The following is a 23,361-nucleotide window of genomic DNA, read 5'->3' on the forward strand; positions in this document are numbered from 1 at the left end:
TCTATTTGTGTAAAAAACTAATAAAACAATTTCAAATGGAAAATAAACATAACATAAAGGTAAATTCTGTACAGAGGAAATGTTGGTCATTATTGTCACAAGTGAGCAGCATGCCTGCTATTCCAGCGACCATCTTATCATTTAAGATGGTAAAATCAAATCAAAGGACATTATTTTTGTTGCTATGTGAACATAAGTATCAAGATCTTATAGCACATCTGGAATGTCTATTTATTATAATGATTACACTGAATATTGTACATACACAAAGCCTCCACAGGGTTATGTGGAACATTTAATTTAAAAAGTAAGTATCTTCAGTGCTAAGAATTGAGGTGACTGGATTTATGTATTAAGACATCGATGGCATAGTTTTGAAACTAAAGTTGCCAATAGATAGGAGCTGGATGGTAGGAGTTATAGATGTTGAAGAAAGTGGGAAGTCAAGGCATTCAACATTAAAGTTAAATGCCTTTGCTACATGGCAAAATTATGTACAAGGAATATGTTTAAAATGCACTTGTAGAGAGTTTCATGATGTCTGGCAGGTCTTTTTGTCCAGAACCTCACGGAGTTTCTTGAGTCTGCGTTCAGTTATGGCTCTTACGTAGCTGTCTGACTGGATTATGGCCATGCCATCCTGAACCACACCCATCACCAGCAGAGGATTCTCCTCCATGGTGATGTTTGGGCAGGGGCAGGACCAGTCTATCTTGTCAATTGTCACCTCAAGGTGTTTGGTGTTGAACAAAGTCAGTCCCATCTTTTCATCTCGAAGAACCTCCTCCAAGCTAAAGCGGGCTAACCCAGAGTCCAGATCTTCCACCAGCTCTGTCAGCCGACCCACTATGGCAAAATCACTGCGGCATAAGCTGGGCACCATTTTCCCTTTAACCCGACAGGTCTTACATGGTTTCCTTTTGGCTTGAGGGCAGTTTGCTTCACACTCCTTCTGGGTGTGGAAACTGTTGGCATTCCCATGGCAACCACCATATGCAAATGCTTGACACTTTTTCATGAGGGAATTCCAGGCCCAACGTACCTCCCAAGCTTTGCAGGGGCCTTGTACGGCTGGCATAGAGCAGATGCCCATTCCTTCTCTCTGACAGGAAGCCTTGCACTCCTCATAAGTCTCGAATCTATTGCGGCTGTCATCACATCCGCCGTTGCTGAAGGCCATGCAGGAGCCCAGCTTGCTGTCATAATACCAGTCCACGTGGCGCTCACCGCTGCATACTTTAGTATCAACTTCAGCCAGGCAGTCTGCTGGTGAGAACGGGCGCCCCATGGGCATCTCAGGGTCATCAGAGAAATCATCATCAATCCTGCGGATGACAGATAGCGGGTAGTCTGCACGGAGAACCCCTGCAGAATTCCGTGCAATGCAGGTGTATATGCCCGTGTCCCACACCTGAGCGTTGTAGATGACAAGCTGCCCTATGTTAGTGATAACCACATTGCCATACATCTGATCAGGCCTCATCACTAGTCGCTCACGCCGCTCACTCTGTTTCTCCCAGGTTACATCAGGTCGAGGGACTCCTATAACATCACAGTGGAAGTTGATTGTGCCTCCAACATAGATGGACTGGTGATAAGGGTTGGAGTATAGTGTGGGGGCCATGGGGTCCTCCTGGGAAGATGTAGGGGTTGGATGAGCTGTAGTGTCCTGTGGCAGTGGGCTAGTGTGTGGGCCAGCGAGGTAAAAGCGGCATGTGACCACGGTTAAAGTCACCCCCCGGATGCAGGCCTCAGCATCCATGTAGCAGCGGTTGAAGTATGTAAGGCCATCTGAAGCACAGGTGAAGTTTGGCTCCTTTTCACAGCGATCCTGGCACTTGCAGATGGGCTGTCCATCCCAGATGTCACAGGTTGCTCCCTGCTGGCTGCAGATGAAGCCATCACAGGTAGCAGTGGAGCTGGAGGCACCATTTCCCTTCCCTCCACCCTGCCCGTCTGGCTGGGCAGGGGTGCCATCAGAGAAACGTGCAGCCACACAGCTGTTGAGGCCACACACATTGGTGCAGCATTTCTCAAAGTCAGCACAATCCTGGACACACAAAAAAACAAGACTCATGATAGAAAACTGATAAGACATGTATTATATTTAATCATTCATCTAATATTCCGATCACTAATGTGTATTATCATCACCTCGTCCACGTTGCATTCTCTCTCGCAGGTGCTTTGCGCATCAACCCAGAGATTGTTATTCAGCTTGTTTGGACAAAGTCCTTCGTGCTCCACAAGAGATCCTGCCACACTTGCACACAAAGAAATTCTGGGTTGTTCGCAAACCAACAGCATCAACAAACAGGCGTGTATCCATCCAAAACCCGGCTTATTTGATTTAGGGGCATCGCGCCAATGTGAATCCTTGTTGCGTCTATCCTTCAGGAGTTGTAGAGGGATTTTAAGCATTGTTGTTCTGTTGAAAGAGTCGCTGCCGGAGTAATTCCATCACTCATGTAGGTCTTCAATTAAGGACGCAGGCTATGGTCCGATATTCAAAGACACTCGTCCATTTGGTGCGTAAACATCGTGGAAACAAGCTGTGCGCATTAGAGGAGAGTACAAGTATTTCCAACAATCAAGACCAGTTCCGGACCGGATATAAAGACAACAAAATCTAACCGCGGTTTAAAAATGCATTGCAGGTGCAGCAATGATTTTCCTTGACATTCAAAGCTGAGATCTTGCAACAAAGGGGCAGATTTTCATTCAGGTTGACTTCACTGAGAAGCAGAATTAGCGATCGAAAGTGCACAATGAAAGAGAGAGAGACGCAACATCAGCCATTCAGATTGTGAATGGAGGTGGAAAGGGCAGTCCCTCTGACCGCCCCCATGCTCGTCCAGTGTCTGAAACCTTTATGAAGCAACACCATGCACCAAGCAACTGGACAAACATTGTAAAAACATCAAAGAAAACATGGTGCGCTGGTGGCGAGCTGTCCCAACAACCTTGCGCACGGAGATAAACATTCCGGTGAGAAATGCGACGTTAAATGCGTCCAGACAGAGTTTATAGAAGTGCCGCTCATAAATAAGCTGTTATGGTGGTGACTGTTGCCTCGAAGGACATTTGCGCGTATAATCCTATCTTTGCGCGTGGTTTTACGCAGCGCAAACTCACTTGTTTTCGTAAAGCTGTCTGGGGCGAGGGCGTGAAAACTAAACAGGAGGCGTGTCCGAGGCTATAACATCTCGCAAAACATGTTGTGCTACGTGTCTAGACGTCGCTCCGTTTACCGCGGTGCCTCATTCACACGCATCTCAGAGATGCCGCGGTCAGGTGGGAACACATAAAGAGCCACATTTTCAATAGAGTGCGAGTCATCTTTGTCCAGAGGCAGCTCCGAGGCGATGAGAAGTAGCTCCCCTCATCTTTTCATTGCTAGTGACCCCGCAACCTTTGCGTGACTTTTGACCGCTCCGCATTCATGCGCCGCAGCCATGTCCCGGTCCACCGAGACTGGCCAATACCGAGAAAGCAACTAATCAATTCACTACCCCCCACTGGTTTATTGCACTTGAGCACCGGTGGCCCCCTACACTACACAAAGGGGACTTGACATATTCCCACAATGACCTTGATATGTTTGAGTAAGAAAATCACAGCAATTTGGCGCTCAAGACAATGAAAACACAACGCAACGTGTCAGTTTTTCCCTTTATTTTGATTGTGGTTTGCTTTCGACGCTGCCTATTACAATTCATCCCAATTCAAAAATTTGGATGCAGCTCTGATAGCAATAATCACTATCAAACATTTACATTTAGTGCTTCAAAAGTTCTGATCTGTTTTTTTTTATCCCATCATGACTGAGAATGTTGATCAGACATTAAAATAAGTGACTGAATAAGATCCGAATGACTATTCGTGAAGATCATAATATTACTGAAGTGATATTTAAAAAACAAAACAAAAAGTTAACTCTGATCTTTCTGAGGTCTAACAGTTTGACACCATATTGCTCTTAATAATTTCACCACTTTAAAATCAAAGTCAAATTGGTGGTGGGGCTGTCATGGCAACAACTCAGCCAATGGACTCAAGACTTGAAAGGATGGCGGGTTTGTATTCCTGAAGGAATACAAACCATCGACAAAGGCTAAAGTAAGTAAATCACCCTAAACCAACAATTCATGTTTTACTGTAAACCCTCCTACTATGCACACACTTCTAAGAAGGTTGGAAAGTAAAAAGATAAGATACACAAAAGCAGCAACACTTAAAAATATTAAAGTAGCAGATGTACCCAAATACATTCCATCTCTGATTATATAACACAGCCACACAAATGTTGCACATCAATATTGTTTGACATTCATAAATACACAGCAAATACAGAAAGTATCCAAGATGCAAAAAAAAAAAAAAAATCAAATCTCACCGAAGTCCCATGGCATTACTAAGTCCTGTTAAGATTTCTTGAGGCAAAATGCAGCAAAACAATATGTACACAAAGTTTTGTTCCTCATAAGCGTCAAACAATCTCAACTGGCCCAAGAGTTTATTTAAAAAATTAATGTGTTGATGGAAAACATTATTTAAATCAATGACCCAACTGAGGATATTGAATTTAGAGGTGTGAAAGAATGTCCAAAACACTGACTAATGGATTGGGATGGTAAATGTGTTTGTTTGGCCTGAAATTACATAGAACTTGACTTTGTTGACAGTTCACTGATTAAAACTGAGCAGCACCATGTACTTGTCTGAGTCTGTGTGGCACATTCAATTTAAAACTTAACAAAGTAGCTGTGAACTGAAGGGCTTAAGACACACGTGTCTGGTAAATCAAGCAAGTCTCCCAAAACATTCAAGACAAACAAGCACAGGGAGCTCCCCACCAAGAAACAAACAGCTCACACATGGAGTATATTTACAACTTCAACATTAAATATTAATACAAACGATCGGTTTCTGAGTAAAAGCAAACCAACGTCCCCCCACTCATGTGTAGTGTCACTAGGTGAGTGATAATCCTTGATTCACATCTGTTGGTCCCAGGGAAATCACAGTGAGCCTCTACAGCGAGAGTACAGTAATCAGACACCCACAAGACGGCACCAGCAAGCACCAAGAGAACAGAAACCAGTTGGACCACCCAAGTCAGTCCCCAAAGGTCAATGGAAGATCGCAGCTAGATCCGTTTCTGATGAAGATTGCTGGCAGCTCTCTGGGTTCTCCTCTGGCCTTGTGACCTCTTGGAGCAACAACACGGTCAACGGCGGTCCCACGGAAGCCCCGGCCTTTCACTATGATATCTTACAGTTGCCCTTGGAGGAGGACGACGATGAGTTCTTCGGTGGACTCTGTGGGGGCCTGAAGGACTTGGATCGTTTGAGACTGTTGGCCTTGCTCCCTCCGCCGCTTCCCCCTGAGGCTGCGCTGTTGGCCACTGAGTAGGAGCGTCCATGCATCATGACTGCATTCATGCCGTTGGCCATGGAAAAAGACTTAAGGTGGGATTTGATGGCCACAGGAAGAGGAAGTTTATCAATGAGGTGCACCGGTGTGCAGGAGACGATTGAACGACAGCACAGGTCTTGGAGGCTAAAAACTAGAGAGCAAGCAAGAGAATACAGATATTAGGATTGAATATCACATCATGCAGTTCACGCTACTTGATTTTATCCTGACAAACACTTTGATAAGAGGCAGGGGGCACTGGAAATTCAGCGCTGGAGAGCGAGAACTGTTCAGAGACGCGAGCTGAGTGGCTCACTGACATATTCCAGATGTCTAGCAGACTGAGTATCTAAGATTCAGCCATGAGAGCCAAGATGTACATCAGACAGCCTGTGCAAAGCAGAAATTAATTGTAGAAAAATCAATGTGGCACTGAACATTTGATGCATCTCGGTATGGCCTGAGTTGTTTGATGTTTGTATCTGCAAAAACATGGATCGTGTTTCAGCCCCTCAAACAGCCACTGCTCATCGTTGATGTCCACAATGTATGTCAGAAACTGTTTCACTACAACAGACAAAACTTCACTCATTTAATGATGCCTAAGCCAGATTCCTTTCAGTTGTGGTTGTTGGTTGCACTCAGAATCTTCCTGTGGCATCCCTATTTGATTACTTCTTTTTCAAAAAGATCATTATTAGATTTTGTTTGCTATGGTATTTTATTTTCATTGTTGAGCATATACGGATGTGGCTGAGGGGCGACATGGGTCAGAGGTAGAGTGGCCATCCAGCAACCGAAGGGACACTGGTTAGATCCTCACTTCCCCTGGTGACCATGTCCAAGTATCCTTGTGCAACATACTGAAGATACTGAGCCCCCAAGTGCTCCTGATGGCCCTGTGATGGACTGGCGACCCGTCCAGGGTGAACCCTACCTCTTGCCCAAAGTCAGCTTGGATAGGCTCCAGCCCCCCCCCCCCCCCCCCCCCGCTCCGCCTTGACGGATAAGCATTATAGAAAACGCACAAATGGATGGATGTGGCAGACTGACCTTGACTTGCTTATTTTTGGTGTCAGCTAGCTGCTGTCACTTACTTTCTCATTGCGTGTGTTTGTTGTCCTTTCTCTTCTCTCTGTGATTCATGACCCTGCTCCTTCAAACAGACAAAACAAGCACTCCCCCACCTTCTTCTATCTCTTCATTGCCTCAAAAATGTTGACATAGTCAAGAACCTCCTGTACACTATATGTACATGCTGAACTTAGGTAGTTTGGAATGAACACAAAAAGTGGAAATATACAGGTGTTATTCAGAGTTCTGTAAAAAGGTGCCTCAGCAAAGGGGAGGTTGTTAGATGATGCAGATAACTCTGAAGACCACTAGAGATCTCCTAACAGGGGGCTGTGTATTGAAATCATGTGACTTTACTTAAACTGTGATTGTAAAAAGATGTTTCTTGCTGGCTCCTGAAACATTGGGCCTTTTCTATTTAAAAACCCCAAATAATCGACAAAATGAAAGTCTCTGTGGTTCTTTTCTCTCAACTTGCCCAGTGTTCTAAGCATACCAGCACTTAATGGGGTTGAGTTGGTTCTCCTTATCTTAATGCCAGAAGTTTTATGCCAAATGACCACGTACTCTGAGGCTCAACCAGAGAAAACAAAGAGTCACTGAAAACCCCTGCCGCTTCACATACATGAGGTGGCACTCAGTGTTCACTGTACACCTACTTCCTCTGGGAAGTTCTTTTGAGATAATGAAATAATGTTCCAATACTGTCATAAAAATTGGTATTAGGAAGTACCTTAAAACTGCAATTTAATATGATGGCCTTTAGTAATGCATGGATAGGCTTTTACATGACTGGAAGCAGCATGTGTGAATAAAATATCCACCTGGTATAATGATATTCTTAAGTTATGCATCCACGCCTGCCCACCACCTGCATGGTTGCACATGCATCTTTTGTAAACGTTACTTCCCACTGTGAGCTGTTCCATCTAAGCCCCGATAACCAATGCACTGCCACACTGTTTGGGGGACGATTAAGCAACTTTAAGTCTAAGGACGAGGTTCCTTTTGACACATTGAAGGCATGCAGCCTTCAGGTGAGAGGCGGGGTTCACCCTGGACAGGTCACCAGTCCATCGCAGGGCCAACACATAGAGACAGACAACCATTCACAATCAGTCAATTTAGAGTATCAATCATCCTCGTCCTCTCTTGATGTCTTTGGACTGTGGGAGGAAGCTGGAGTACCAGAGAGAAACCACACAGGCACAGGGAGAACATGCAGACTCCACACAGAAAGATCTTGTGCTGGAGCCGGGGCTCGAACCCAGAACATTCTTGCTGTGAGGCGACAGTGCTGACCATTGCACCACCGTGCCGCCCCACTATTAATCATTATGTTATTTTTTCCAAAAACATGACCAAGGGTCCACAGATATAACCACACTGCACATTACTAACAGCTCAACCAAGATGTTAACAGACTCTTGAATGAATGGCTTTCGATGGAATTACATGACATCCAAGAAATCGTTATTCTACGACTTTCTTCCAAAACATTTTCTGTTACGTCCTGTTTTTTTCCTCTACAATACAAAAAATATGAACAACACATTATAGCTCACCTCTGTTGGGTCTCCAAAATTTTTCCATACCGTGCCTCATCAGCACGATGCGTGATAGTTCTGTGAAGGATTCGATGACATTGAAGTTGCACAGCGGACTGACTTCAAAAAAAGTCATACTGTTCTTTTCAGCATAAGCCCTTGCTTGCTCTGTTGGCACCTGCCGCTTGAAAGCCAAGTGAAGTCGGTTGCCCACCAGGATTCTGGGTACCCCTGGAGCATGCTGAGAGGAAAAGAAAAAAGTAAGTACTGTTATCCAATTCTAGCATAAACTGGAGCTCAGGTCCTCCTCAGGACTATCACGCAGACATTGTATACTTGTGTAGCCTTTCTTAGATAGCCATACCTCATCAATTTCCCGGATCCAGCGGTCAATGCCATCAAATGACCAGCCATTAGTGATGTCATAAACAAGCAGGATACCCTTTAGGACCAAAGCCAAAAAATTAATATGCTTACTAAATGAAAAAAACTTGGGTGATAAAGCAACACAATTGTTCTGAGGTACTCACCTGTGCCCCACGGGAGTAAGACCTGAAGATGGTGCAGAATCTACCCTGCCCTGATGTGTCCCTATTGAAGACCCCGACACAAGCATGTTATTGTAACCACTTACTTATATATACTATATATCACATTTACATTACAGAGTGTATGACAATGCTTACCATAATTCAAGTTTCACTCTTCTTCCATCCAGCAATATTGTGGTTGTCTTGTAATCAATTCCTTGAATTTGACATAATCAAAATTAATTACTCAGTGTGGACTTTCATATAAATAAAAATATCAAAAAAATTGCAGACGCTCACCACTACTGTAGGCATATGGAGACTCCACTGATCCATCTTGCAAACTGTCCAAGATTTCTCCCTTTCCAACATCACTATCTCCCACTAAGAGAAATTTCAGTAGGTAGTCATAAGTCTTGACAGGACTACTCTGGGTCCCCATCATCCCACGCATTTGGATCTGACTCCCAGAGAGCTAAGAAAGCTCGCCACACGTCCACTGTTCGGGGGAAGAAACAAACCAGGCCATCCACAACAAGTCAAAACTAGGTGATTCAACAGGGGTGCAAAAAAATCTAATTCGGACTGTTTAGATTAATATGAAAAATTCAAATCACACTCGCAATATCAGGCGGGATTCTTGCAAATTTTTAGCAAAATAGCTTCACGATTTTTACATTAATCTTTAATGTCTTTGTTGTACATTATCATGACTATACATTCTCGGACATGTCTGTTCATGAAAAATGAACCGAGTCTTACATCAACATTTGCCAGCGTACATTCAACTAAAATTAGCGACAAGCTATGTGATTTGATTTGATGAAACACAAACACAACAGGGCATCTATGCATCACAACACCTGATTTTAAAAGGGCATTCTAATATAAAAGCAACCTCTAGCACAAACTGTGTCTTCCCTCGCTTTAAAATTCACTGTAGGCCATATGGCGATTAAATTTAGGTTAATTGTGCAGCCCTATTAGCTATGTTGCTAGCTAGTGTACCATTTACGGGTTACGATACACGAACAATGCCGTTGACCTCGTCTATGTAAACATGCGAAATAATCAAATGTCCCAGTGTCACTTAAAAAATGCCAGATATTGTGATTTTGCACTGAACAAGCGAGTCCAGACAGCGACGATGTAAAATCAATGCTAGCAATAATAATCAAAACAACCTTAGCTACGGCTGCCTAATAAGATAACCAACTCAAGTAAACCTATGCACTGGCTTCTGACATACACAGTAGACACAGAATAACATTAGGCCTGTTTTAACAATCATTAAAAAAAAAGAAATTATCTACCAAATCAATTAGGATTTCTTCACTTTCTTCGTAAAGCAAACTGCACAGTGAGAACTATCCGGCTAACGAGCACTAGCAAAGTGGACTGTGTTGGAACTTCCTGGGTTGAACGTCATGCGTTACGTAATTTCCGGGGATTATCAAAAATAAAATACATCATAAAGTATTGAGTGTATTTCGTTGTACTGTGTAATGTGTAGGAAAGTTGACGTATTTCACCTCATGGTTACCTCAAATTTGTGTACAACGGATAAACAGAAGTGTTGGTGTCATAAAAGTTGATAATCATTGTCTTGCTCCCATTGGCTGTTCTTCATTGGTATTTGCAGCAGCTGTGTCAAATCCATGGTTGAAAATAAAATCCAGGCGAGCACTCTGTTCTCATGCCCACCCTGATCAAGAAAGGGTCATCATCAGTGGGGGGAAGGTGCCACAGAGAAAATGGGGCTGTGCCATGTTGGGCTCTTATTAATGTTGTGTTCTTCTGCCTGCAGTTATTTATTCAAAGCTGCCTCCGAACATGACCTGCTTGTGCAAGATCCAGAAATGGAGTGGGACAGAATGGAGACAGTGATAGGTGAAGAAATGATCCCAGCCCCTGCACCCAGAACCCCCTTAAGGAAGAGTGGATCTACAGCAACGGAAACCAAGAAGCTTCCTGAATATGCAATTGTCTCAGCCTCCAAAGTCCAGAAAGAGCTTTTCAAGCCAGAGAAGGGAGTCAGACCCCTCCCTCAACTTGTAAAGCAAATTTTGTTAGCCACTGCTGCTCCTGAAACTCCATCTGGCAAAGGTGCACGACCAAAGTTAGTTGAGATGTTGTGCCATGTTGACAGAATGTATGTAAGGATCAGGAGGGAACTCTTTAAGACCATAAATGCATACAAATACTTAAAACTAGGTACTTGTCCTGTAAACCAAGGTACCAAAGACCATTACTATTTTCTCTACCTCCTGAAAACTCAGTGTGGATTCAAGCGAGAGGTTGGTAAAGGCTTTGTATCTGTCTTTTTGCCTTGTACCTAAACTCTAGGGAACCTAATCTGTTTTGCCATGCGCCTAAACTCAACTAATGTCTTGTGTTCCAGAGTAAACCAGATTATTTATCCATCAGCAATGTCCTTCGTTTTGTTCCAACCACCCTAGTTTTACGGGAGATGCCATTCCAGGTTCCACTGCAGTGTAAATATCAAAGGTAAAATCCTGATTTCCTTTTTGTGCATTGACTGGTTGTGGAAAATGATCTCTTAGGATCCTAGATTTCATATGAACATTTTATCAGCCAGCTTTTCCTTTTTTCTTCAGTTTTTTTCATATGAATGGAAAAACTAAATTTTAAAATTTCTCAACTATTGCAGGTATTTTTTCTCCTACAAAGTTGGCTTTCTTCCCAAACTGCAGGGAGGAACAGTTTACAAAGTACTTCAACCCAAGAGTACTTTTACACTCTCATCTCAAGATGGTAATTTTTACAAGATTTTATTGAGACATTTTCACATCTGCAAACAAAGGACCCATACTCTTCATGAGTATAAACAAAATACACAACACAAATGTGTGAATAAAAACAAACCCCCTAAAAAGATGGTAATTTTTCTTGATGTAAATTCTCCATATTATGTACCAGGATGTCTCTTAGAGCAAGGATTTTCTGGTGCCAAGCTTGGTAAAATTGTTTGTAGATGACCAAAGCCTGGCATGAAATTCCCACCAGTGGGCTTTCAGAGCTAATGTGGCTGGAGAGCAGACATGCTACATGTGCCTTTTTAAAAATGTAGTATATTGAGGACTTCTAAAAGGCATTTTCTGCCAAGCATGAGGGATGGACAAGCAGAATTAAATACACCTGTAACAGAACAATGTTAATGAACATAAGCAAAGCTTGAAATTTAGCTAATTATTTCATAGAGCAGGGTCTGAGATGCATGTAGCGGTACAAAACCAATGAATGTGTAACTGTTGTATTTGGACAGGTAAAGACTTTCTCCTGCAGTAAAGGTCAAATGTTGTCTTTGTTTAGCCTCAGGGAATGAACTCTCTGGTGGTAAAACATACACCTTGGGCCAGCCAATGTACTTCGAGGCCAAGCGACCTGGTGGCACGGAAGCTCCTCCAGACCAGAGGCTTTATATCAACAAGTGTTTCATGACTACTTCCCAGGACCCCAACTCCACACCTAAATATACTGTCCTTGACAACCAAGGGTAAAACTTGCCTGTCTTCATAAATACTTTCATTGCACGGTTGGATGTAAACTTGTGTGTTCTCTCTGCAGTTGTATGATTGATGGCAAGGTTACTCAACTGTCGAAGTTCCTGCCTGGCTCATCAAAGATTACCCAGAAGTTCAGTGTGGGTGCCTTCGTCTTCAAGGATGTGCTGTCTCAATCTCCATCACAGGTACTGTCCAACAAATGCTTCAGATCTGCATTACTTCCAAATACTGAATGCTTACCCCCCCACCCCAGCAACTCTACTTGCACTGTGAAATCTCTCTGGGACAACTAACTGCAACTTCCAGTTCAAAGGCTTGCAATTATGATCAAGCTACTAAGAAGTGAGTTTATTTTCAACTTAAGCAAAGAATTTGACAGCACATGAAGGTCATGAGGTCATCTATGCCTCATCTATCCTTCAGGTGGAAGGAGCTGTATGGGGATGACTCTGTGTGCACCTGCTGTGAATCGTCCTGCTCCTCGGGGCAGCCTAAGGGTACGTCTCCACCTGCTGGTCTTTACTGAACCTGTCACTGACTACAGTCAGCCATAGTACTCATTTTATTCCATCCCACTTTTTTTTTAATCTTTTCTGCTGAAGGACAAAATAACTGCAATACAGTTTTATTTGTGCTACCAAGCTAAAATAAAACACGACAAAACAACTCGACAGCCTTGAAGGACTAAATTTGAATGTCACTGAAATGGTAGTGAACTTCAATGATTCATGAATGCATCTTATACCAACAGCTTCCAGGAATGTGGTGTCGAGTCACTCTTGGAAGGTCAACTTCAGGGATGAGGATGAATATATGGAGCTTGAGCCGCAGATCAAATCCCTTGACGCTGACATGAACTTGGAGAATCCAGACTTGGCAGATCATGAGGACTTCCTGAACTATTGGGAGAATGATTATTACTGAGATTGTTTTTTAAAATAAAATAGTCTGCCTCCACCAGTTCTGTATTTATTTCAGATTAAAGTGACAAGTAGATCTTGACTGTCAAAAGATCTCATCATATAGAAAAGTCAATTTGTTTATCAGCATACTCAAGAATCAGGATGTTCACGTTTCTAAGCATATCATGGAAGTGACTCAAAGCACTTATGTAGAAGCATTTGTGCACCACAAGGTGATGGAACAGATTCACTGGCTTTGTGTGAGTCAACTCTGCTGGGAGTTGAACATTTTGAGCTAAAGGGTTCCCAATGAGAACATGATACAGCAGCCTTTCCTCCAGGCTTTTCCCCATAAATGCCAGTAAGTCTTGTAGCCTACAAGATATAAACTCTGGTTTCCACTGCGGTGGGGCCTTGGTCAAAAGCAGATGCATTAGCGCAGTTGTGAAATGAGACTCTTTAAGAGCACTACTTCCTGATAGCACTGTTTGTCTCTTGTGAAGGAAATGTGCAATTTTGAGCACTTGAAGGTGGCATGAGTTTTCAGGAAGCTGCTGAGAAATGTGATCAAAGAAACGATCTTCATAGATGGTCAGCGAGAGAGTCCAGAGATGGTCCAAGCTGTCAACAGATGAAGTGCTAATGTAGAGATGAGACTCAGTGTTGAATTTCACCACCGGCTTCATGTTGAAGCTGATCTTCCTGCCAGATCTGAATCGCACTGCTAGAGCACCTGGACCAGCCATGTAGCGTATAATGAGTTCAAATTCATATTTATGTGAGATGTGTGTCCATGCGTCTCTTAAAGTGCTCTGAAACCACCTGCTAACCTGTGACCTTGACAGGAATGGGGAGTTTTTCACACAAAGAGGCCCATCACACACATCAGTGACTTTTGTCCCCTCACTTTCACAATGCAGCAAGCAAACCATGTCATCATCTGCATCAGGAGACTGACAGTGGCAGCCTTTTGGGTGTAATTTTTCAACTAGCTTTATTTGAGCACAGACTTGCATATCCGGCAGGAGGTCAGTTGCTTGATCGCTCCAGAGGTGACACTGAAAACTATAAGGCTCTGAGGGGGTGAAGGGCACAATGATGTCACTCACGCCTACCATCTGAAAGTCATCAATCCACATACCATCTCTGCTATCACAGATGGCCTTCATTGACTCAAGCAAGTCACTTAAAAAACCTTCCAAAAATTCCTCCTCCTTCCACTTCTTACTTGAGACTTGGAGACACTGGGAGTAAAAATGCTTCAAAATGTCACTGTCTGGAAGTGGCACTTTAGCAGCACTGCAGGTCACTGGGAAGGCTGCCTCTTGTTTTGCTCCAGAATGGTTCCTTTGATATTTCCTGAAAAAACGGATCATGGAAATAAAGGAGAGTATGTTCCATATGTACCAGAGATAATCCCTCTCCCAGTCAGCTAGGGCCACCTCTTCATCTTCGGTCATTTTGGTGTGGCCGGGGAGCTGAGATGAGATGAATCCCTCAGTTTCCTCTGGATTTTCTTGTTGCCCTGGTAATTTGCTCAAACCATTAGTCCAGGTGTTTGATTCCCTTTGTTCACCAGTCATGTCCAGTTGGAAACTTTCCCTTGTATCTGTTTGACCTTCATCACCAATATGTGAAGTCTTCATTCCAGACTGAACATCGTGTTTGGGTAATTCCAGCTGACTTGAATCAGAGTTAAATAGAAGACGTTCATCATCTTCTAACCAGTCAATGTTATCATCCAAGCCCTTTAGAGTGATGTATTGGTCTGACATTATTTTTTTTTTAACCACACTTTTACCAGTACCATCCTGAAACTCTCCTTTTTCATGCATTTTTTCTTGATTGAGAGATGTTATGTCCTGCTCAGGGTTCTCTCCTCCCCTCAGCATCTCCTCTTCATGCCCCTGAAAGACGTCTTCATCCTTTTCCTGTATCTTGGGGTCATCTCTCGGACACATGAGTAGTCCAAGGGTCACCACAAACACTCGCAGCAGAGTATCTTGCATTGCCAGAACAGTCTACGGATAAAACAGTAGTCGCAAATGTTTCATGGCATTAATAAACACATGAAAATTGTAATAAAGATGTCATATTAATTCAACTAGCAATGGTACAAAGAAGCTACCTCCTTGATAGCATTTACGAAAATCATGATCAAATTTCATGTAAAACACTTTTCATCACCTCACATAAAATAGAAGGTAAAAGTAAAAGTACGCACCCCAAGAAACTACCGATTATTTCAGTCTGTAATGTTTCAGTAACGTGCGAATGGCCACAAAGGAGGAAGCAAGATACGAAGCAGCAAGCTCTTCCTATTTTAGATGTACCGTAGGTAGCCTTTAGTGCCTTATTTCCTGCACCCTGACTTTGTATGCGTATGTGACTGCATGTGTTTTCCTGTACCCTTAACTGATAAAAATGTCAGCACTGACTTCCTGCCAACCGATAAATTAACTTCTCAAAATGACTCACTTTCTCAAACGGTTTCACGGCAAGAAGTTGCACAATAAAATGAAAGGCCACGTAACAGTGCACACATTGTGTGGGTAAAGGTTTGAGTCAATGAAAAGAAGGTAATTCCCGACCTTTTATCTTGCTGCGGGCTTCTAACCGGTTTATCCAGCTCGGTTTTATTCAGTGGATGCAGTTGACTTCTGAGGGCAATGTGATAAATCTATTCAATGATCATCATATATATCACATGAAGTATCTGATTCTTATTTAAATAGTGGAAATTTATTCACCTCTTAGACAAAATTTTCCAAACAAAGCCACATTTGAATATTTTGCATGTGTGAAATGACGGAAGCAGTAGGCGCCTTTCAGAGTTACTGTAAATACATAAATTTGAGTTAAAAATGATGTAAGATGAAGGAAAAAATGACTGACTGGAAGGTTTTTTCCCCCCCGGGTAAAACGTATAATAAAGTCTAGTTTGAATGAGAATCTTTAGTTATGTGACACTAAACACAGGTGCGTGTGGAGGGAGGAGCATGATGTGGTCAGCTTCAGACGTCACCGCTTAGATCTCAGGAGAAACCTCTAAGCCAGTCAAAGATACACAGAGTAATGGGAAAAGAACTGTAAATTAATATTATTGTGGATTACTTCATCATGTGAATGTTCTCATCTCTGTTTGTTCATCTCAAACAAGTAAGTGAGAGTTTTTATGTGTGTGGGGTGTTGTTTTCTCCATCTAGGGACATCAGACCGATAGCTGTTTTTCTTTAAAAAAAAAATACTCCGGCTCTCTACTTACTTACAAAGCAAATTTTATAAAGGGTATTTATGCTGTAACATTATTCATAAACCATAAAAGAGTACCTCATGGTTAATTATCATACTTTCTCTCAAGTATAAGTCATAAATAAGAATAACTTGTTGACTTCTGTGCTGTGAAAGTCATGGACCAAAATTCTATAATGAACTTAGTAGATATTCACAATGGCAGCTTCAGATTACTAGTTATACTTCAAGAAATCAATGGCATTTGCAATTGTACATAAAATTAGGTGTCAGCTTACTACCGGTGATACAAGGTAGGAAATGATGGTGTCCGGTGCATGCTATTATGACAGAACCTATTGGACAAACTCCACTCTTACAATACCCAGCAATCATCATTTCATGACAGAAATGTTAAGAGAAATAAGATATTGTTCATTTTATTTAATCGATTTCATCCAATATTTATGTTTTGGATAGATAGATAGATAGATAGATAGAGGTTAAACATAGCAAACAGCACCACATGTAACATTAGGGTTTTGGAACAGTTAAGTTCAAGATGGCAGTTTGGATCACTTTGAGGTGGATTCTCTGTCCAGTATGCCTACTCTATGGATGCCCATTTCAGGTGCCTAACTCTAAGTCGATGACAAAGTTATATTTACCTGGTGTTTATGATCATCTATCTAAGACTATAAATGGTTTAGCATCATAAATGACTCTGTAGTCACACAAACTCTCAACAACAGGGGGTGGTGGTTCAAGCCATACTTTAATTAAAAAGTGTATTTTTGCCATTTCGGTACATTCAAAGAGGTGTCTTGAGCTCAGGAAGGCTTTTTTCCCCTCCTCCATCTCTTCTTTGTGACTGACTGTAAGAATGCAGAAATAGCTAGCCATGTATAACTTCACTTGAAGCTAATGGCATCTCATGGCTACCAACAAGCAACAGCAAAATTGCTCAGAAACATCAGTTTTCAGTTCAGTTAATCTGCTTCACTCTCTCACAGCTTAAATTCACTGTTAGGCAATGTTATGTGTCAATAGGGTAAAGGTGGGGTTAGGGTCCTTTAATGGATTCCTCCACTCAATCCCAACATATCCCCATCACATAATGTGGTGTTAGGAATATGTGGTCAGTTGATGTATTTTCTGAGATCTGGTCCTGAAGGGATTTTTGGTGCTGCCAGAACTATCAGCATGTTGTGGGACTTTTTTTTTTTTAACGCTTTCGCTTAAACTTCTGTCCTTCTTTTCACAGACTTGATTCATTTAGAGACACCGACCCAACACATCTCCAAAGATGGACAAGTTTCGTATGATGTTCCAGTTCCTGCAATCCAACCAGGAATCATTCATGAATGGGATCTGTGGTATCATGGCGCTAGCTAGTGCACAGATGTACTCTGCGTTCGAGTTCAGCTGTCCCTGTATACCTGAATATAATTACTCCTATGGCATTGGACTCCTTATCATTCCACCATTATGGTTCTTTTTGTTAGGTTTTGTTTTAAACAATAACGTCTCTGTGCTTGCCGAGGAGTGGAGAAGACCTACAGGCAGAAGAAGCAAGGACCCATCGATCCTTCGTTACATGTTCTGTTCCATCACGCAGCGTTCTCTGATAGCACCTGCAGTCTGGGTGTCCGTCACCCTCATGGACGGGAAGAGCTTCCTCTGTGCTTTCAGTATATATTTGGATATTGAAAAGTTTGGGAACTACAGTCTTGTGAAGGGAATATCAGAGAGCGAGAAGATAAAAGTGCTTGCAAAGATCCCATGCAAAGATCTGTTCGAGCATCAGGAAATAAGAGTGGCAGCATCCCGATATATCAAGTGTATATCACAGGTGATTGGATGCTCACGAGCACATGGAGAGACAGAGCTGTGGACTAGACAGACATAATAGGAGAGGATTTCAGTACACTCGAATAAAAAAAAAAGAAGCACAAATCTGGTCAAATTGTAAAGAAGTAAATCCAAATACCTTCTTTTTATGTGGACCTTTAGGGTCAGTAAAGCTAATTAATAATAATAGGCTGAATTTTTAGTTAGACTACAGTCAAAACCCTTTCCACTGATTCCAATGAGGACGTTGAAATCCTGTCCTCATCATTTTGGCAGCCTGGGGACATAAACGATCCCTGACAAACAAGAAATAATCTGTGGCTGTATGCCTCTGATATATGTGCCTTTCTGTAACTAAATGTACTAAAATGTGTGTACTTAAGCAGGCAGTAACCAAGTTAACATTGTTTACAATAATGGGATTTTTTTTTTTTTATAAAGACTGACATGTCCAAACAGAGTATTTTGCAATTCAATCTGCTCTTGCCATAAAATGAATAATTATGTAAAGTGGACATTTGCACCGGATGCAATGAAATTTCCAACTGGCATTTCTGATATTTAAAAAAAAAATGTAACAACTCCATGGAAATTAGGTCACAGTGATGTTGACCTTTGACCATCAAAAGAGTCCTAGTTGATATTTATGCAAAATTTAAAGACATTTTGGAAACATGGTGAATGTTAAATGTGGATTGAAGCCTTACTTGACCTTTGTGTTGACAAACTGTTTGAAAATGTAATCAATGTCAGTTGAATCCTGACCTCAGTTTCCCTGAAATTCTGGCATCAGGCCTCAATCCACTGGACCTCAGTCCAACACAATATCTGTAACCTCTGATCTCCACACGGCCTCTGAAATTTAAATTAAAAAACATGGGGACTGTTTCCACAATCAGTGAATGATGAGTTGCAGTCCTATCCATCCATCCATCCATTCAATCTCTACCACTTGTCGTGGGGTCCTGGAGCCTATCCCAGCAGCCTTCGAGTGAGAGGCTGGACAGGTCACCAGTCCATCGCAGGGCCAACACATAGAGACAGACAACCATTCACACTCACAGTCACACCTACAGTCAATTTAGAGTGTCAATCAGCCTCGTCCTCTCTTGATGTCTTTGGACTGTGGGAGGAAGCTGGAGTACCAGAGAGAACCCACACAGGAACAGGGAGAACATGAAGACTCCATACAGAAAGATCCTGTGATGGAGCTGGGACTCAAACCCAGAACCTTCTTGCTGTGAGGCGACAGTGCTGACCACTGCACCACTGTGCCGCCCTGAGTTGCAGTACTAATTTAACAAAATGGTTGATTAGAATAACAGAGAATCTTGTATTCGTTGTGTTTTTCAAATGTGGAGTCTCTAATTACAATTATGATACGGGGATTATTACTAAATATGTACTAAGGATCAGCCTCGTCAGCTAATTTAATTGCAGTGTTGCTCTTTATAATGAGGGTCTGGACACTTTCATTAAGAATTTGAAAAACTCAAAACTGAAAAATCAGTTTCAAGGCAATTTAAATTCCCAGTGCTTTATTCCTCAAAAGCAGCAAGTCTCCCTTCCCGACTCGAACTCTTGTTGCACTTTGAGCTCAATGAGGCTTTTCTGTTCAAGTATTTAAGGAATAGATAAGCCTCTAAATTTATTATTCACAGTACTGGGACCTCTCTCCATGCATTCAAAAACACCCCCTCTTTTATAAAGCTCTATGATCAGCCGAAGGGCAATTATACAGGCTTAAAGTAGGATGTCACCAAAATGCCCCAATGCACAGAGGATAATGATTCTGGAAATGAGCTATGACATCGATTGGACATTTGACTGTTAAGCTTTTGCTAAACAACAAAAGCAGACTGAAATAGTCATGTTAAGAAGGAGGCCCACAAGCCTGTTTTATCAATGTTGACGATTTCACTTGAGGTACATGCTAACACATGTTTCTATTTCCCAGGCATGTGGATGGATGTTTTTACTCATGATGACCTTTATAGCCTTCATGATCCGTGCCATTCGACCATGCTTCACCCAGGCTGCTTTCCTCAAAACCAAGTACTGGTCTCATTACATTGACATTGAGCGCAAGATGTTCGATGAAACCTGTAAGGAACATGCCAAGAGTTTTGCCAAGGTCTGCATCCACCAGTATTTCGAGAGCATCAGTGGAGAGATGCACAACTTCCACCAGCGTCGCTCCAGCAACAGTGTAGATGAAGATGAAGACAAGAGGAGTGACGAAGACAAACTTCTGGGGATCAGGGTCCAGGATGATATGAATGCAGCTCTGAGGAATTGGCACAACTGTAAGCCACCTCTGGCGCTGAGAAATGAGCAGAAAGATGGAAAGAACAATGACCAACTGAATGAAGAAGCTCTTAGAGCTGTAAATGGGTTTGCTAAAGGACACTCCCAGGATGGGCAGAAAAGGGAGTGGGCAGTGTATTACAGTAGAGTCTGATATCAAAAGGACTAAGCAGTACTACCGTTGGAAAGTCCACAGTTGTCAGAACACTGCGTAACGTTGCAGTGATATACCCAAGACCGAAGGATATACCGTGTTCATTTACTCAGTTCTTGAAAAAAGTGTGTCACCTGTGCACACTGCTTGTTTCCTCCTCCACCCTTGGGGCTAAATGCAAGACTTTACAAAAGTTCCCTGATGGTTTCAACCTTCAATTATAATAAAGCATTTGTTCAATGGAAAAAAAAACCCTATGTTTTCATTCCTTTAACTGTAACTTTAACTTAAAATAATAATTAAAAAACAGCACACTTGGAGAGTGTATACACACCCAAAAACAGAGGTACACGTGTATTCCTAAAAGGATACAAATGTTTGTCTTTGGGGCATGAGGACCCTTTCCTGTAGTCTATTCTAACTTCTTGAAGAAGAATATCATACTTTAGAGGCAATGAATGAACTTTTCAAAACATTCTTCAAATGTGTACCACAACTGTTCTTGTGTTTCCTCCTGTTTGGTTGTCTCTGCACAGACACAGTTGTCCATCCACAGGTAGGAAGCCATATAAGGGTATTTGTTCTGGTCACTCGTGGCTTCTTTGCTCAGGTTGGGGCACCTGTTTGAGGGACCAGGAGGAAGAATCTAATCCCCCCCATACATCACGTCCCCACGGTGAATCTCTTCACAGCCAGCTCCATATGGGCCCTGGTACCCCCCACAGCAGAAAAGGGGGCACAACCAGGACAATTGGGATGAAAAGAATTGTCCTTGTCCAATACTGCCATTTTTTCATGTGCATCTGTATGAGAACAATCTGCCCCAAATTTGTATAGGCTCTTCTTTGGCCTATGCTACACCCTTCCACCTTGTTTGGTGAAATTTGGCCTCACAGTTTTTGTGTTAAACTTGTTCCAGTATTGACTGAGTGTACAATACTTGGGTCGCTAAAAAGAAATCTAACATTGCCAATATAGTTTGAGTTCACATACAGTTTCAGTTTATTCAGAAAACATCTGTTTTTGGTTGCAGTCCAAAACTTGTAAGTGTTGACAGGACTACCTCAAAGACAAGAATTCCTGTTGCAAACACACGCTGCTGCGGCTCTCCGAGGGACTGAGCTCAGCAAAACTCACAGTAGAATTAGAGGCTGAAGAAATTGAGCTACTGTAGTACTATCAGTGCAGCATTATTACAGTACACGAGAGTTCTCAATCTTAACACCACTAACGAGTTGATCTCAAGTGAAGAGAGAGTAAAAATTCTCAAGGTACAAAAACAATCGATAACATGGGACATATGACAGAAGGAAAACTGTATGTGCATGTTTAGAAAAAATGCCCCAATGAATCCATCCATCCATCGTCATCTTCCGCTTATTCCTACACATTAAGGGTCGCGGGGGGGCTGGAGCCTATCCCAGCGTCAACAGGCGAGAGGCAGGGTTCACCCTGGACAGGTCGCCAGTCCATCGCAGGGCCAACATAGAGAGACGAACAACCATTCACACTCACATTCATACCTACGGTCAATTTAGAGTATTCAATCAGCCTAGTCCCCAATTGTATGTTTTTGGACTGTGGGAGGAAGCCGGAGTACCCGGAGAGAACCCACGCAGACACGGGGAGAACATGCAAACTCCACACAGAAAGATCCCGCGCCCGAGCCGGGACTCGAACCCGGAACCTTCTTGCTGTGAGGCCACAGTGCTAACCACTGCACCACTGTGCAGCCCGCCCCAATGAATCATTGTCTTAAAATCCTTAGAGAGACCGTGCTAACAAGAATTCGAGGGCAGAGAAGCAGTGTGCAGAAACACATTTCCAATTGGGCAAATCTATGATTTATGCAAAACAAAGGGTTGTGACAGCCTAAACAATTTACATGCCACTAAGAAAACAAGGTCAACATTTGCATCCCTCTTGCTCCTGTGTGCTTTTGCTTTGCCTTGTTGTCAGTCACTCCTTGGTATTCTACCATGAGCTATTGAGTCATTTATTACTGTTTTTTTCATCGTATTTAATAAGCAGGTGTGCTGTTACCATCATCATTACAGTGATGACAACAACCTTGCCCGAACAACACACATCACCTGATGCTGGAAAACCTCACAATTCATTCAGTGTGTTTATGCATCTGTGCAGTATCAATCCAGCTGTTCCTCTGTATTCACCAGTAATGTCATTACAAGAGTAGTGTGGGGGGGGGGGTGAATGAAAATGGCATGGGTCCCACTGAATCCTCTCTCTCCCTCCCCCTCAGGGATTAGTGGAGCAGCACTCCCCTTGACCGTCTCACAGCTCACCCAATAGCCCAGCAGCTGTTCTCTCCCTCAGCAAACTGGCAGCTCAGACCTTTAGTGTGGGGGTGGGCACATGCTGGACATGGATCTTCGTTCAGCGTGTGTTCATATTATGTCCCTCACACATCTTGCATCCCCTCTGTTCGCGTCTCATCCTCTCCTCTTTTATTCCTCGCAGCAAAGAGAGACATGATGTTTATATATGGATCAAACCGAGCAGATCTGAAAAATAATCCAGCACTAAAAATACATTATGTTAATGGTGAGTGAAAGAGCATCATCTCTGTGTTCACTGACCTCTACCCCACAGAAATGACTTTGTTTTGGTTGTCAGGACATCAGCCATGTTACTGACCAGGGCCTCCCTTGACTTTGCTGCAAGTGTCTCTCTCTCTGGTCTCCCTCTCACATATACAGTACATGCACAGGGGTGTGCACATACAGACATACACATCAGCATGCTTGCAGGCGCCCTATTCGTTGGTGTCTGGCTCATTCTGCCTTCCTTCTGCCTACA

The 23,361-nt window shown here is 42.6% G+C and overlaps 5 protein-coding genes and 1 long non-coding RNA gene across 7 annotated transcripts; 2 read left to right on the forward strand and 4 right to left on the reverse strand.

Moving 5' to 3' along the window:
* Positions 1 to 326: 326 nt before the first annotated feature.
* Positions 327 to 2,824, reverse strand: wfikkn1 (WAP, follistatin/kazal, immunoglobulin, kunitz and netrin domain containing 1). The gene is made up of 2 exons (XM_086210095.1): positions 2,155 to 2,824; positions 327 to 2,050 (listed from the first exon to the last, which is right to left on the reverse strand). Exons 1-2 carry the CDS (start codon positions 2,419 to 2,421, stop codon positions 533 to 535), a joined length of 1,785 nt encoding a protein of 594 aa, XP_086066221.1. The 5' UTR covers positions 2,422 to 2,824; the 3' UTR covers positions 327 to 532.
* An 848-nt stretch (positions 2,825 to 3,672) lies between these two features.
* LOC147257063 (ras-related protein Rab-40C-like) lies at positions 3,673 to 9,998 on the reverse strand. Its single transcript, XM_086210096.1, has 7 exons — positions 9,883 to 9,998; positions 8,870 to 9,068; positions 8,726 to 8,786; positions 8,570 to 8,630; positions 8,404 to 8,481; positions 8,058 to 8,280; positions 3,673 to 5,569 (listed from the first exon to the last, which is right to left on the reverse strand). The coding sequence occupies exons 2-7, from the start codon at positions 9,021 to 9,023 to the stop codon at positions 5,265 to 5,267; spliced, it is 882 nt and encodes a 293-aa protein (XP_086066222.1). The 5' UTR covers positions 9,024 to 9,068; positions 9,883 to 9,998; the 3' UTR covers positions 3,673 to 5,264.
* A 255-nt stretch (positions 9,999 to 10,253) lies between these two features.
* Positions 10,254 to 13,053, forward strand: zp3c (zona pellucida glycoprotein 3c). The gene is made up of 8 exons (XM_086210098.1): positions 10,254 to 10,866; positions 10,971 to 11,077; positions 11,241 to 11,344; positions 11,903 to 12,086; positions 12,158 to 12,281; positions 12,350 to 12,438; positions 12,520 to 12,593; positions 12,848 to 13,053. Exons 1-8 carry the CDS (start codon positions 10,324 to 10,326, stop codon positions 13,018 to 13,020), a joined length of 1,398 nt encoding a protein of 465 aa, XP_086066224.1. The 5' UTR covers positions 10,254 to 10,323; the 3' UTR covers positions 13,021 to 13,053.
* Positions 12,169 to 15,351, reverse strand: LOC147257065 (inositol 1,4,5-trisphosphate receptor-interacting protein). The gene is made up of 2 exons (XM_086210097.1): positions 15,223 to 15,351; positions 12,169 to 15,019 (listed from the first exon to the last, which is right to left on the reverse strand). The coding sequence occupies exon 2, from the start codon at positions 15,005 to 15,007 to the stop codon at positions 13,115 to 13,117; it is 1,893 nt and encodes a 630-aa protein (XP_086066223.1). The 5' UTR covers positions 15,008 to 15,019; positions 15,223 to 15,351; the 3' UTR covers positions 12,169 to 13,114.
* A 678-nt stretch (positions 15,352 to 16,029) lies between these two features.
* On the forward strand, positions 16,030 to 20,717 carry calhm1b (calcium homeostasis modulator 1b). Of its 2 annotated transcripts, XM_086210099.1 has the most exons (3): positions 16,030 to 16,157; positions 17,494 to 18,081; positions 20,038 to 20,717. In XM_086210099.1, exons 2-3 carry the CDS (start codon positions 17,536 to 17,538, stop codon positions 20,539 to 20,541), a joined length of 1,050 nt encoding a protein of 349 aa, XP_086066225.1. In that variant the 5' UTR covers positions 16,030 to 16,157; positions 17,494 to 17,535; the 3' UTR covers positions 20,542 to 20,717. The 2 variants fall into 2 exon arrangements, with proteins under 2 accessions (XP_086066225.1, XP_086066226.1); XM_086210100.1 differs by lacking the exon at positions 16,030 to 16,157 and having other exon boundaries at positions 17,293 to 18,081.
* Positions 20,058 to 23,240, reverse strand: LOC147257067 (uncharacterized). Its single transcript, XR_015117453.1, has 3 exons — positions 23,142 to 23,240; positions 22,848 to 23,015; positions 20,058 to 20,403 (listed from the first exon to the last, which is right to left on the reverse strand). It is a non-coding gene; the product is annotated as an uncharacterized LOC147257067 (long non-coding RNA).
* Positions 23,241 to 23,361: the final 121 nt, after the last annotated feature.

Source organism: Aulostomus chinensis, chromosome 8 (genome assembly GCF_037954235.1).
Source record: "Aulostomus chinensis isolate RoL2024-O1b breed Wild chromosome 8, RoL_Achi_v1.0, whole genome shotgun sequence".
In the NCBI taxonomy this organism is placed as follows: Eukaryota; Metazoa; Chordata; class Actinopteri; order Syngnathiformes; family Aulostomidae; genus Aulostomus; species Aulostomus chinensis.